Source organism: Entelurus aequoreus, linkage group LG05 (genome assembly GCF_033978785.1).
Source record: "Entelurus aequoreus isolate RoL-2023_Sb linkage group LG05, RoL_Eaeq_v1.1, whole genome shotgun sequence".
Classification (NCBI taxonomy): Eukaryota; Metazoa; Chordata; class Actinopteri; order Syngnathiformes; family Syngnathidae; genus Entelurus; species Entelurus aequoreus.
The window spans coordinates 20,298,291-20,314,011 of NC_084735.1; the positions used below are offsets into that span (position 1 = coordinate 20,298,291).

Below are 15,721 nucleotides of genomic sequence, written 5' to 3' on the forward strand. Positions count from 1 at the left end.
GCAGGGTGATGAGGCGTCCTGAAAACCGTAAACGCATCTCATTTACATGAACATAATCTTGTCAGTTTGACTAGACATGGCTGTTTTGCATTACTAACACATTTTTTTTCATTTTTTGGGTGAAACACAAACCCCAATATATTACCATTGGCCCTCACAGCGCCGTGGCACATTTTAAGGTGTTTATTTTGCTTTTTTGTGAAGAATGTACAGACGTGACCGTTTCCTATTTACTGCGTTTCACTCGGACTTGAACGCCACGGCGCGGCCGAGCATCCGGGTCCTTTGGCGTAATGACGCAAATCATAGAATCTGCAGTTTGATTTGCGGCGCTCCGGGCGAAAGGAGGGGGGGGCGACCGGAAACAGTGGCATCGATACCCCCCGTATAAAAGCTGCCGCCGAGTGACCGACGCTCTCTTTCTGTTACCTGGGTTGGGGCAGCAGCTTTGGCCGCGACAAACAAGAAACACCGGTAAGTCCACTTTATCGCGTCTGGTCGCCCTCAGTTTAGCCCCCGGGGGAAAAAAAAAATTCCCCCACACAAACCGTTACGTGTAATTGAGGTATGTTCATACCGCCGTAGCGCGGTTATATAACCCGCTTCAACCGACTTATTTTTAGCGTGTATTCGAATTGAATAAATAAACGTACCCGATTTTCCGCGTGTTTCGACATTAAGGTGACGTTTTCGGGGTGACTTGTTCCTTGACGTTCGATGGGGCCGACGCCGACCAGACAAAGGCAATGTCGTAAAATGGCCGCTAAAGGCCTCGCTTTTCCCCTCACCAGAACGAAGGTCTTTAATAAAAAAGTGTCATGTGTGCTTCTGTAACATTTCGGTTCATATTTTGCGGCGTATGTGTTAAATTTAGAACATGGCCTAAACTGTAGGGACACGTGTCTCGGGCCTGCTAGCATGTATGCTAACCGCCAGTAGCAGCCGGGTTGTTTTGTTGAAGGCGATTAAAACAGTCTTAAAAATGTGTTAAATGTTCAATACTGGCATTATTTCACCCATTTAAGCGAGTTTAACGTTTGGTTTTACTCGTTATTCCTGCTTAGAAAATACAACCATGCCTAAGGAAAAGATCCACATCAACATCGTGGTCATTGGCCATGTCGACTCCGGAAAGTCCACCTCCACCGGCCACTTGATCTACAAGTGCGGCGGTATCGACAAGAGAACCATCGAGAAGTTCGAGAAGGAAGCTGCTGAGGTGAGTTTTTTTCTTTTTTTTTTCCTGGCCTTTTTCAAAATGGCGGCTCCGGCATGCTGGCCTGAGCTGTCAGCATAAGGGCGTTCCCGTGTCTGCGCATGCGGGGAGCGGGCTTAAAGCTCCAGTGTCCACAATGACTCAGGCAAATGGTGTGGAAGTTGTGCATTGTGTAGTTTAAAGCTTTTACATCCACTTGATATGGCTGGAAGACTTGTATATTAATCAAGGCAGGAAAAATACATGTATTGTAACTTGTATATGTAATGTTACTGATTATAAGCCCCTCATCTATTAAGACAGGAAAAATGAGTTTTGGAATCTAACTGAACACTTCACACACCTCTTAAAATGAAGGTGCAAGGATGAGGAATGCTCAAGGAGCAATGTTGTGGTATGAAGATGTAAACATTACTTTTTTGCAGGTGTAGTGTCAAGATGATTTGTTGTAAGTATAAGGAAATGTGCAATAGAATAGTATTGAATGACTTTACTACTACCGGGCGATCTACGTTCCCATCCTCACCTATGGTCATGAGCTTTGGGTTATGACCGAAAGGACAAGATCACGGGTACAAGCGGCCGAAATGAGTTTCTTCCGCCGGGTGGCGGGGCTCTCTCTTAGGGTGAGAAGCTCTGCCATCCGGGAGGGGCTCAAAGTAAAGCCGCTGCTCCTCCACATCGGGAGGAGGCAGGTGAGGCGGGTCGGGCATCTGGTCAGGATGCCACCCGAACGCCTCCCTAGGGAGGTGTTTAGGGCACGTCCGACCGGTAGGAGGCCACGGGGAAGACCCAGGACACGTTGGGAAGACTGTCTCCCGGCTGGCCTGGGAACGCCTCGGGATTCCCCGGGAAGAGCTGGATGAAGTGGCTGGAGACAGGGAAGCCTGCTTAGGCTGCTTCCCCTGTGACCCGACCTCTGATAAGCGGAAGATGGATGGATGGACTTCACTACTATAAGTTGGCACACTTATATTTTGCTATTTGAAGTATTGCTCTTAAGTTCTTACGGTTTTCAAAATATCAGAGACAGCTCACCCCCTCTTTAAAAGACATCAACATATTGTTATACTAAAAATGACTTGTGTTATCTGCAGCATTCATTTTTAAATTCTGACCATGCAAATGGATGGATACCTGGTTCCTGCATTTCCAGAGCGTGTGCTTTATTTATTTTTTTGTCTAGACAACAAACTTGAAAATATTATTTCTATCGCATTATCATTTTATCGCCCAGCCCTATATCAACGTAATGGTTGCAGTAACAGACTTTCTCGTTGACAGATGGGAAAGGGCTCCTTCAAGTACGCCTGGGTGCTGGACAAACTGAAGGCAGAGCGTGAGCGTGGTATCACCATTGACATCGCTCTGTGGAAGTTCGAGACCAGCAAGTACTACGTGACCATCATTGACGCTCCTGGCCACAGGGACTTCATCAAGAACATGATCACTGGCACTTCTCAGGTAATTTTGCCGACATCAAATTAAGGCTGCAGCTCTGGATGAATATTTTTTTTTTAGCATAATCTCTTTTCCAAACGCATGCACTTGTATCACATGACTTAGATCTGCATAATTAATTCCAGGCACCGGTGTGGTCTGGCTTGCCTTTTTTAATCAATTCAGCTTTTTTCCTAATCTTTGCAACAGCAGTAACTTTTTTTACACCTTAATTCTAGGCCGACTGCGCCGTGCTTATCGTCGCCGCCGGCGTTGGAGAGTTTGAGGCCGGGATCTCCAAGAACGGACAGACCCGCGAGCACGCCCTGCTGGCCTTCACCCTCGGTGTGAAGCAGCTCATCGTCGGCGTCAACAAGATGGACTCCACCGAGCCCCCCTACAGCCAGAAGCGTTTTGAGGAAATCACCAAGGAAGTCAGCACCTACATCAAGAAGATCGGCTACAACCCCGGTGCCGTTCCCTTTGTGCCCATCTCTGGCTGGCATGGGGACAACATGCTTGAGACCAGTGAGAAGGTGAGGCAGCCTGATATTTACACAAATGTCACTGCTGTGAATGTGTCTGACAGGTTTTGTTTCTGTAGATGGGTTGGTTCAAGGGCTGGAAGGTTGAGCGCAAGGACGGAAACGCCAGCGGAACCACCCTGCTGGAGGCTCTGGATGCCATCCTTCCTCCCTCTCGTCCCACCGACAAGCCCCTCCGTCTTCCCCTGCAGGATGTCTACAAAATTGGAGGTAAGTAAATGTTTGTATTGAGAAGTGAGTGACTCTATAAAATCCCAAACGTCTAACTGACCACCCTACACAGGTATTGGAACAGTACCCGTGGGCCGTGTGGAGACCGGTGTGCTGAAGCCCGGCATGGTGGTCACCTTCGCTCCTCCTAACCTGACCACTGAGGTCAAGTCTGTGGAAATGCACCATGAGTCTTTGCCCGAAGCTGTCCCCGGTGACAACGTCGGCTTCAACGTGAAGAACGTGTCCGTCAAGGAAATCCGTCGTGGTTACGTCGCTGGTGATAGCAAGAACGACCCACCCAAGGGTGCTGATAACTTCAATGCTCAGGTGTGTACCCCGTCCCTCATATCCAGTCTAATTGTATTACAGTTTGCTGACTTATCTCTTTTTTGCAGGTCATCATCCTGAACCACCCTGGCCAGATCAACGAAGGCTACGCCCCCGTGCTGGACTGCCACACAGCTCACATCGCCTGCAAGTTCAAGGAGCTTATCGAGAAGATCGACCGTCGTTCCGGCAAGAAGCTTGAGGACAACCCCAAATTTGTCAAGTCTGGAGATGCCGCCATTGTTAAGATGATCCCCCAGAAGCCCATGGTGGTGGAGTCATTCTCTAATTACCCTCCTTTGGGTAAGTGCGCCTCACGTTGAGCATCCTGACCCATATAGCGCGTGCCACTTTTAACGCGTTCTTGTACCTCAGGTCGTTTTGCCGTGCGTGACATGAGGCAGACGGTGGCCGTTGGCGTCATCAAGTCCGTGGAAACCAAGGACGTGAGCGGAAAGACAACCAAGGCCGCGGAGAAGGCCCAGAAGAAGAAATGAATGGTCGTGCAGGACATCCAGCAAGGAGACGTGTGCCGGCAGCAGCGGGCCGCCCCTTCTCCCACCATCTCCTCCCCTTCCCACCCCGGATCATCTCTGAGGCAGAGCTCAATGCTCAAGGACTGGCTAATGCTGATTAAAACTCATCGCAAAAGTTTTCGCAGGAAAAAAAGGAACTTTGTGGCATTGTCAGTTACCAAGTTCACATGACGGTGCCTCTTTAAGTTTGGAAATGGTTTAGATCTGTGCATTGGATGTTCAAATGCCACAAATTTGATTGGAAAGAAAGCTGCTGGTAACTAATAAAAATGTCTTTGAAAAAATTGACACTGTTGTCAAGCTTGTTTTTCTGCCAAAAAGCCTTCAGGCATTCTGTTCATCCAATCACGGACAGGATGTGTGCTGGTCTAACCTGTACTTAGTTCTCAGGTTCTTCACACAGGTACTTTGGTCCAACCCCCTGGCGGAGACCACTATAAAAGGTGTGCACAGGTAATACTTGCTCTCTTTTATCTGAATCGGGTCTGCCACAGGTAGGTCAAATATGCTTCCCTAACCTCTATGGTGAATATTAATTGGTTAGGTCATGATTTTAAGTAGATTGTAGCCTTTTAAGTAATGATGGTGGTATAGTTGGGTCATGATTTGAAATAGATGGTAGCCTTTTAAATGTGACCTTTTGACGTTTTCATGCGGCAACGTTTCGTGGATTAAGTTAGTGGCCATGTTGACTTCATTCGTATGCCGCTATAGTACAGCTAATGCTTAAAGAGTAAATTTAACATGGAAAAGTTGAGCGCAGCAGCCACTCCCAACATGAGCCTATGACGTGGTCGCGGCAACATGGCGGCGTTGCCATTCTTCATAACCGTCGCAACATGGAGGCCGAACACGTGACGCGCAAAGGTGTATCGCGATGTTTGGTGACTTCATATTTTCCGCTGGAATTAAGTAAACGCGCTGAAGTGACAATGGCGGCTCATGTGACACGACAGCGAACACTAATGGCGAACTTGTTCCCCGCCAGTCGCTCAAAATGCCTAAGGACAAGTTCCACATCAACATCGTGGTCATCGGCCATGTCGACTCCGGCAAGTCCACCACTACCGGCCACCTCATCTACAAGTGCGGCGGTATCGACAAGAGGGCCATCGAGAAGTTCGAGAAGGAAGCCGCTGAGGTTTGTATGACGTTTCTTTCCTTCCTGAAAAAGAGGTGGGTGGATCGATCCAAATGGCAGTATAACCGATAATGTGGTATCGGCATCCGAGCGATACTGGCGTGATGTACATATTTGTTCCCTTTCACAAATATCTACTGTTGAGCTTTTTTTAAATATATTTTTACATATTAACCATATCGAAAAAATTATTTTAGGGTTTGTGTTTATGTATATACTTTGCCCTGTATTATCTTGGTCTCTAGTAGATACCAACATGTTTAGTATCGTCCAGAGATGTAACGCGATACGTCATACGTGCCAACGTGGCGGCCATCTTAGCAGGGGCACATTTCCCATTACAGCTGATGCAATGTAGAGGTTCATTTGTCTATTATAAAAGCTTTTTAGGACACTGAATTTATGCACCGGAATTGAATTATTTTTTTAATATCAAATTATGCAGACAATCTCACTGAGTAGAACATTTTGAACACATTTGTGTGAAAAAGGTACTGCTAAAAAAATCCAGTGTAGAAAAGTAGTGTATAATAATTCAGTGTGTAAAAATTCAGTGCAGAAATATTTATTTCAATACTTAAGACTCTTCTGGTAAATCAAGACCAAAGCAATCGATCCTCTCAGAAAAGGCCAATGGGGCGACTTTGCAAGCAACAAATATTTCTGCTGTGCTACATTTTTACAATTTTTTTTTTTTAAACTAGCACATTTTTACATAATTAAATTGTCAGAATAATTTGATGTAAAAAAACAGTCCACAAAATTCAAACGCAGAACTATTGAGCTGCATAAATTCAGTGTAAAAAAAGCTTTTTTGATAACGACTCAAATTAACCTCCATTACTTGCTTATTGTGTGAATGCTGGAAATAATTTCCCACATCTGTCCATGTTTACATCACAGTTGATTGGAATAAAAACATAAAATGTAGAATGTAACACTAACCGCAAACAGACTGTAGGCAGGAAGTCCAGAGTCAAGACACCTTTTATTGTACCAACCACACACTTCTGGCTTCACTATAATAGCATCCGGTCTTACTACCATAACAAAATGGAAAAAAAATACACATTTTCAGGCCGATTGAACTAAATTGTATATTATTTTATGACCTGTTCTGTTTCGCAATTACAGAATGTTAAGCAGGGTGAGCATTACATTTTATTAATAAATAGAGGTTAAAATATTGTCGTGCAGAGATATGAACACCATTAAATGACACGTAATGTAAGGAATATCGGAAGCATTTATTCAGGTATCACAGATTACATTACCAAACATCTTTAACAATCAAAGAATGATTGCAACAACCCACATTTTTTGTTATCAATGTGTGAAACTGGTATCGAAACACAAGTGTAGCTCCTCTCCTCTGAATGCAAGTGCTCCTGTAGCCGGAATACAAATTCTGTATTTCTACAAAATACAAAACCTTGCAAGTTGGGGGAAATAATCGATTAGTACATGGGCGGTTATAAAATCGATTAGTAAACGTCGATAATCAATTTTTTTACTGTAAATAAAATAATGCAGACAGTTCTAAAATTTGGCTGACAGCAGCTAGCCACCTCACGAGAGATCCGACCGGCTCGGTTTTGCACACATTTCCGTTAATTTAATAAATCTGATGGGAATTTCTTTTTACGAATGCACTGTTTTTAAAAATTGCAAGTGATAAACGCCCATGAAATTAAATGTAAAACGGCATCAATATACATAAATTAAAGATGCACAATAATCGATTATTCATTGAATTGTAGCTCCTGAATCGTAATCAAATCGTGAGGTGGCCAAAGATTCCCACCTCTAACATGAAAGCACTGCAGGAATATTTTTTGAATTTTAATTAAAAGCGTGTTTACCTTTTTGTGTTGAGCTGTTTAAAAAAAAAAGTATGTTTAAAAACATTTAATTAAAGCAAACTAATTTTATACCAGTCATGATATAAAAACTTGAAAATTACCTTTGTCGGGTACACTTGTCAATATGGAAAATTATATTTATCTGCAATTCTTTTGAACAAACTGCGATTAATCGCGATCAAATATATGTCGAAAGCAGTGCTTCTTAACCATAGGGCCCATTGTTGGGCCGTGAGCGCCCCCTAGATGGCCGCTAAAAATATATTTTTCCCCGTTGTGGGTCCGTATGGGCCCCAGCGGTACTCAGTCGTAATACCCCTTTCCACCACTTGTGGCAGTAATGACAATATCAAACAAACCGAAGAAGTCTGCAGCTAAAGTCTTAGAGGAAAAAAAATATGACTAAAGTGGCGAAGCTGTATTTCCATTTGATCCTACATTTTATTGACAGTTTATTTAAGAAACATATACATTATTTACTTACTTTTATTGATTTTAGCACTGCAAAGTTGTATGTCAATTTATTTTTCATAATTTTTTGGTTTTATGGTTCACGGCTTCATATCCTTTGACAATGTTGATCATGTTAAACTGTAAGTAGGTTAGATAGAATTATTGAATGGGATTCAAATCAAGAGTAAGATTACTTATTTCGAGTAGAGAAGTCCGATAATGGCTTTTTTGCCGATATTGTAAAAATATCCACGACTTGCACCGCCTTGTTCGAGGAATTTTTTTCCCTCCTTTTGGCAGAATATGAACGCTTTAGGAATGGCTAGCTCGAAGAAGGTAAACGTGTGTATCTCACACTTATTTAGACTTAGACTTCCTTTTTATTGTCATTCAAATTTGAACTTTACAGCACAGATAAGAACGAAATTTCGTTACATAAGCACATGGTAGTGCAGGATAAAAAAGCAATAAGGTGCATATATAAATAAATAAATAAATAGGTTACTGTTCAGATAAATATATTGCACTTTTTCACATGCGTCCACGTTCATGGATGTATGTTATATTGTCTTTTTTATTCCAGCGAGTTAATCCATTTTGGGGGGAGTTGAGGGGATAATTTAATTATGATGCGTTCAAGAGTCTTACGGCCTGAGGGAAGAAGCTGTTACAGAACCTGGAGGTTCGGCTTCGGAGGCTGCGGAACCTCTTTCTAGAGTCCAGCAGTGAAAACAGTCCTTGGTGGGGGTGGGAGGAGTCTCTGCAGATTTTCTGAGCTCTGGTCAGGCAGCGGCTTTTTGCGACCTCCTGGATAGGAGGAAGAGGAGTCCTGATGATCTTTTCCGCCGTCCTCACCACTCTCTGGAGAGACTTCCAGTCTGAGGCATTGCAGGCTCCAGTCCAGACAGAGATGTTGTTGGTCAGCAGGCTCTCTATAGCGCCTCTGTAGAATGTGGTGAGAACGGGTGGAGGGAGCTGTGCTCTTTTTACAAGAGCTCCGGTGTGTAGGGACCAGGTTATATTGTCAGTTATCTGCACCCCCAGGAACTTGGTGCTGCTTACTATCTCCACTGCTGTGCCGTTGATGACGAGTGGAGCGTGGCTGGACTGGTGCTTCCTGAAGTCGACGATAATCTCCTCATTTATTTGTATTAATCGTGTCATGATGTACCAGCCTGGAGAGAGCGCAAAGGGGGATGTGTGTGTGGGCTCAAGTTAACTTTCAGTGTCGATACCCGCCGCGGGCGAGCGGTTTAGAGACTGCTCGGACCTTGAGATACTTTAGCTCAGTTTAGTCTCCGAGCCCAGGTGATCCTGTGGTTTGTACTTACTCCTGTTTGTCACCGCTCATTTTTTTTTTAGACGGTTGTAGGACTAAAGAATCGGGGAGGAATCTGGGGGTCCTAATAGCGAACTCGTAGATCAGTGCTGGAAACCTGGTCCACGTCGGCTCGTTTGACTTGATTGTGTTTTTATTCTGTGGTGTAGATGGGAAAGGGCTCCTTCAAGTACGCCTGGGTGCTGGACAAACTGAAGGCGGAGCGTGAGCGCGGCATCACCATCGACATCGCCCTGTGGAAGTTCGAGACCATCAAGTACTACGTGACCGTCATCGACGCCCCTGGCCACAGGGACTTCATCAAGAACATGATCACCGGCACCTCCCAGGTCGCTCCCGACACCGATACAAGTCTGTGTTCTCATTGCCGACTTTTAACCCGGGGCTCGATTCCAGGCCGACTGCGCCGTGCTGATCGTCGCCGCCGGCGTCGGCGAGTTCGAGGCCGGCATCTCCAAGAACGGACAGACCCGCGAGCACGCCCTGCTGGCCTTCACCCTCGGTGTGAAGCAGCTCATCGTCGGCGTCAACAAGATGGACTCCACCGAGCCCCCCTACAGCCAGAAGCGTTTTGAGGAAATCACCAAGGAAGTCAAAAACTACATCAAGAAGATCGGCTACCAACCCGGCGCCGTTCCCTTTGTGCCCATCTCTGGCTGGCATGGGGACAACATGCTGGAGAAAAGTGATAAGGTGAGGAGCGCTTGACTTTTGTGAATGTGGACTTGATATCCGCTTTTTTTGGGTAGATGGGTTGGTTCAAGACTTGGTCTATTGAGCGCAAGGAGGGCAACGCCACCGGAACCACCTTGTTCGAGGCTCTGGATGGAATCCTTCCTCCCTCTCGTCCCATCGCAAAGCCCCTCCGTCTGCCCCTGCAGGACGTCTACAAAATCGGAGGTGGGTCATTTTACTTACTTTCCCTGTCAGACCTCCTGCCATACCCTCTCGTCCCCAACCAGGTATCGGAACAGTCCCCGTGGGCCGTGTGGAGACCGGCGTGCTGAAGCCCGGCATGTTGGTCACCTTCGCTCCCCCCAACCTGACCACCGAGGTCAAGTCTGTGGAGATGCACCACGAGTCCCTGCCCGAGGCCATGCCCGGCGACAACGTGGGCTTCAACGTGAAGAACGTGTCCGTCAAGGAGATCCGCCGCGGTAACGTCGCCGGCGACAGCAAGAACGACCCGCCCAAGGGCGCTGATAACTTCAAAGCTCAGGTGTGTGCAGGGCTGGGCGATACAACGATATCGATATATATCGCAAAGTAACTTCTCTTCAAAAGTAATAAGAGACATTTCCGATAAAGGGTAATTACTGATAGTCCGGTCAGGGATCTATGCTGCCAATTACCAAACATCCATGAGTGAAATCGGCCATTAATGATCACATGTATTAAAGTTGTCGTATTATGATTTTTTTATTTTATTTTTTTACAAACCCTTCCTTGTGGTCCATAATCACTGTTTCTTAACCATAGGGCCACCGAAAAATATTTGTTTCTCAGCTGTAGCTAGCCACCTCACAGAGAGATCCGACCGGCTCCACTTATGTTCCAGTTTTGCACACATTTCCTTTAATTTAATAAATCTGATGGGAATTTCTTTTTACAAATGCACTCTTTTTAAAAATTGCAAGTGATAAACGCCCATTTAGTGAAATGAAAATAAATGTAAAACGGCATCAATATACATAAATTAAAGATGCACAATAATCATACTTGCCAACCCTCCCGTTTTTAGCGGGAGACTCCCGGTATTCAGCGCCTCTCCCGATAACCTCCCGGCAGAAATTTTCTCCCGACAAACTCCCGGTATTCAGCCGGAGCTGGAGGCCACGCCCCCTCCAGCTCAATGCGGACCTGAGTGGGGACAGCCTGTTCTCACGTCCGCTTTCCCACAATATAAACAGCTTGCCTGCCCAATGACGTCATAACATCTACGGCTTTTAGAGATAGAGAGTAGAGTGCACAACTGCGCACACAAGAAGGAGACGAAGCAGAAGAACGAGGAAGTTACAGACATGGCGACGCTGTCGACGAGCAAGATGAAGAAATGCGCTTGCAAGTTCCAAAACGAATGGAAACAAGAATTTCAGTTCATCCAGGACAGTTCGAAGGGGAAGGGGTATGTATGTTGCCTGTACATTTTGTAGAACAGACTTCTCCATTGAACACGGTGGCCGAAATGATATACTCATTCATGAACGGAGAAGTTAAACAGGACAATGCTGCCATCTACTGGATAGCCTCCGAAACACTGAAATTCAAGTATTTATTTTTATTTATATGTATAATAAAATATATATATATATATATATATATATATATATATATATATATATATATATATATATATATATATATATATATATATATATATATATATATATATATATATATATATATATATATAAATATGTATGAAATACTTGAGTTGGTGAATTCTAGCTGTAAATATACTCTCCTCTTAACCACGGCCTTAACCACGCCCCCCGCCCCAACCACGCCCCACCCCCGACCACGCCGCCCCCCACCTCCCGATATCGGAGGTCTCAAGGTTGGCAAGTATGACAATAATCGATTATTAATTAAATTGTAGCTCCTGAATCGTAATCAAATCGTGAGGTGGCCAAAGATTCCCACCTCTAACATGAACGCACTGCAGGTATATTTTTTAAATTTGAATTAAAAGCGTGTTTATGTTTTTGTGTTGATCTGTTTAAAAAAAAAAAAAAGTGTGTTTAAAAACATTTCATTAAAGCAAACTAATTTTATACCAGTCATGGTATAAAAACTTTTGTTGGGTGGACTTATCAATATGAAAAATTATATTTATCTGCAATTATTTTGAACAAACTGCGATTAATCGCGATCAAATATATGTTGAAAGCAGTGCTTCTTAACCATAGGGCCCATTGTTGGGCCGTGAGCGCCCCCTAGATGGCCGCTAAAAATATTTTTTTACTCAGTCATAATACCCCTTTCCACCACTTGTGGCAGTAATGACAATATCAAACAAACAGAAGAAGTCTGCAGCTAAAGTCATAGAGAAAAAAAATATGACTAAAGTGGTGAAGCTGTATTTCCATTTGATCGTAAATTTTATTGACAGTTTATTTAAGAAACATATACATTATTAACTTACTTCTATTGATTTTAGCACCGCGGAATTGTATGTCAATTTATTTTTCATAATTTTTTGGTTTTATGGTTCACGGCTTCATATCTTTTGACAATGTTGATCATGTTAAACTGTAAGTAGGTTGGATAGAATTATTGAATGGGATTCAAATCAATATTTTATTAATTTAAAAAAAAAAAGGACTTTATGTTCACCATACCTGGTTGTCAAAATTAGGCATAATAATGTGTTAATTCCACGACTGTATATATCGGTATCTGTAATTAAAGAGTTGGACAATATCGGATTTTGGCAAAAAGCCATTATCGGACATCCCTAATTTTGATCATATCGATTTACTCACAAACTTTGTGATTTTCGGTGTCATAAATCACATACATATGATAATAGTTTTTCCACTCTACTGGTATGTTCAAATTGAGATATTCAAGGAAGATATTTTGGTTTACCACCACATAGAAAATCTTGTTTAAAGATTCGGCAACATCCAGAGAATGCTTAACTTAAGAATTGCAAGTTGAATTAAAGCTGCAAGCAGCGATGGACGGGACCGACTTTGAGGGCTCATCAAATCCAAACCGGAGCAGTAATTAAAACTCTTTCATCAACTTTTAATCAGAAGGGTTCAATCTCTCTCTTGTGCTAATTTGAAGCCGACACGACAAACTCTCTCAGAGGAGTTATGTTTGAAAAAAGGTCACTGTTTTTACACAACTTTTGTTTTGAAGGGGGAATTGCAAACTTCCTGCTGACTTTTGCTGGGGGTTGTCAGTGTATGAAATCTAGGTCTAAGTGAGACATACATAGAGGTTTTTGTTTCATGTCTCTACGACATTTCTACTGGGAGTTACAGGCAGTTTTGTCTTTGTTTTCTTCCTAGGGGCCGCTAGAGCGCAATTTTGAGATTTGGGGTTTGGTTTTTTGATTAGATCGCAATTTTCGCCAGTCCTGATGTGTGTGTCCAAATTGGTGAGTTTTGAAGCATGTTAAGGGGGTCAAATTACAGCTCAAAGAGGCGGCGGTATAATAATAAAACACTACAAATACAGTAGGGTCCTCTATCCCAAAGGGACTCGGTCCCTAATAATGCTTGTTTTCAGAAATAAAATACCTATTCCTAGCTTAAAAATCCTGCTATTTTTTAGATATGTTATTTTAGGATGTCTTATCAAGTAAAATGATCCGTTCAATTTCACTACTTTTTAATAATTTTCAAAAAAAATCTCATCTTTTTATCTTATATTTTGACAGCTCTTTTTTTCAATGTGCTTTCTTTTGGTGTGTAACATGTTTAGCCTTCTCCTAATATTTGATAACGAGCCTTAAGATACTAGGTAATGCCGTTTATTTGCCGTAACGGAGGTTATTATTTTAACTTCACCCCGGATTGTAAATAATGTAAATAATTCAATGTGATTATCTTGTGTGATGACTGTATTATGATGATAGTATATATCTGATAGTATATATCTGTATCATGAATCAATTTAAGTGGACCCCGACTTAAACAAGTTGAAAAACGTATTCGGGTGTTACCATTTAGTGGTCAATTGTACGGAATATGTACTTAACTGTGCAACCTACTAATAAAAGTCTCAATCAATCAATCAAAGCGTCTCAACGCTGTTTACGGAGATACACTACCGTTCAAAAGTTTGGGGTCACATTAAAATGTCCTTATTTTTCAATGAAGATAACTTTAAACTAGTCTTAACTTTAAAGAAGTACACTCTATACATTGCTAATGTGGTAATTGACTATTCTAGCTGCAAATGTCTGGTTTTTGGTGCAATATCTACATAGGTGTATAGAGGCCCATTTCCAGCAACTATCACTCCAGTGTTCTAATGGTACAATGTGTTTGCTCATTGGCTCAGAAGGCTAATTGATGATTAGAAAACCCTTGTGCAATCATGTTCACACATCTGAAAACAGTTTAGCTCGTTACAGAAGCTACAAAACTGACCTTCCTTTGAGCAGATTGAGTTTCTGGAGCATCACATTTGTGGGGTCAATTAAACGCTCAAAATGGCCAGAAAAAGAGAACTTTCATCTGAAACGCGACTGTCTATTCTTGTTCTTAGAAATGAAGGATATTCCACAAAATTGTTTGGGTGACCCCAAACTTTTGATCGGTAGTGTACATTCCGCCAAATTTAGCAAAATGGTCTTTTTGCAGGTCATCGTCCTGAACCACCCTGGCCAGATCAGCGCAGGCTACGCCCCCGTGCTGGACTGCCACACAGCTCACATCGCCTGCAAGTTCAGGGAGCTTGTCGAGAAGATCGACCGTCGTTCCGGCAAGACGTTAGAGGAGAACCCCAAGTTTGTCAAGTCCGGAGACGCCGCCATTGTTGTTATGGTTCCCTTGAAGCCCATGGTGGTGGAGGCCTTCTCTTCCTATGCTCCCCTGGGTGAGTGCGCCTCCTCTCCTTCAACATGGTAGCACAGACCTTCATCAGTTCCCCAGCATCGCCTCCTTGTCCTCTCAGGTCGTTTCGCCGTGCGTGACATGAGGCAGACGGTGGCCGTCGGCGTCATCAAGTCCGTGGAGACCAAGGACGTGAGCGGAAAGACAACCAAGGCGGCGATGAAGGTCCAGGGTAAGAAATGAACGGTCGTGCAGGACATCCAGCAAGGAGACCCGTGCGGGCATCCCACCACCTCCCCTCCCGACCTCGGAGCATCACTGAGGCAGAGCTCAATGCTCAAGGACTGGCTTATGCTGATTAAAACTCATCGCAAAAGTTTTCGCAGGAAAACTATGGCTTTTGTCAGTAGAGCAATGAATGAGCGCAATAAAATTCCATACCTGCCTAATGAAATTTGTCTTGTGGGTTTTACAGGGATCCCAGACGTCCGCTATTTCGCGGAATTCCGCTATTCTTTAAGCCAAAGTGGTCTGTTTTGTAGATTTCTGTATAAAAAGGCTAACTCGGCCGTGTCCACACTGTCTAAAAGTAGTTTATAATTTTACTCTTAACACGCGGACACGTCCCTCTAGCAGGGACAACCTCTCCGAGAGACGTGTGCAGTTGTTACATGAAGTCATACTTGTCTTTATGCCGGCTTCGGACCGGCGATGTTTTTGGCGCTAGCGAAGTTTAGTTTAGTTTATTCTTTATTTGAAGGGACAATACACAGAAACATTAAGCTCAAAGACAGATATGTTCTGTACCAGATTATAGCTAAATAGCTCATTTCCATCTGCAGTCCCTGGGTACGTAAATTAAAGGCCTACTGAAATGAAATGTTCTTATTTAAACAGGGATAGCAGATCCATTCTATGTGTCATACTTGATCATTTCGCGATATTGCCATATTTTTACTGAAAGGATTTAGTAGAGAACATCGACGATAAAGTTTGCAACTTTTGGTCGCTGATAAAAAAAAAAGCCTTGCCTGTACCGGAAGTAGCGTGACGTCGCTGGTTGAAGGGCTCCTCACATTTCCCCATTGTTTTCAAAGATGGCCGCCAGCAGCGAGAGCGATTCGGACCGAGAAAGC

The 15,721-nt window shown here is 43.5% G+C and overlaps 2 protein-coding genes across 2 annotated transcripts; both read left to right on the forward strand.

Moving 5' to 3' along the window:
• The first annotated feature begins 316 nt into the window (after positions 1 to 316).
• Positions 317 to 4,565, forward strand: LOC133650277 (elongation factor 1-alpha). Its single transcript, XM_062047344.1, has 8 exons — positions 317 to 474; positions 1,065 to 1,219; positions 2,501 to 2,680; positions 2,896 to 3,192; positions 3,261 to 3,411; positions 3,485 to 3,741; positions 3,810 to 4,044; positions 4,117 to 4,565. Exons 2-8 carry the CDS (start codon positions 1,076 to 1,078, stop codon positions 4,236 to 4,238), a joined length of 1,386 nt encoding a protein of 461 aa, XP_061903328.1. The 5' UTR covers positions 317 to 474; positions 1,065 to 1,075; the 3' UTR covers positions 4,239 to 4,565.
• A 143-nt stretch (positions 4,566 to 4,708) lies between these two features.
• LOC133650278 (elongation factor 1-alpha-like) lies at positions 4,709 to 15,046 on the forward strand. Its single transcript, XM_062047345.1, has 8 exons — positions 4,709 to 4,771; positions 5,266 to 5,418; positions 9,222 to 9,401; positions 9,469 to 9,765; positions 9,822 to 9,972; positions 10,035 to 10,291; positions 14,394 to 14,628; positions 14,707 to 15,046. Exons 2-8 carry the CDS (start codon positions 5,275 to 5,277, stop codon positions 14,826 to 14,828), a joined length of 1,386 nt encoding a protein of 461 aa, XP_061903329.1. The 5' UTR covers positions 4,709 to 4,771; positions 5,266 to 5,274; the 3' UTR covers positions 14,829 to 15,046.
• Positions 15,047 to 15,721: the final 675 nt, after the last annotated feature.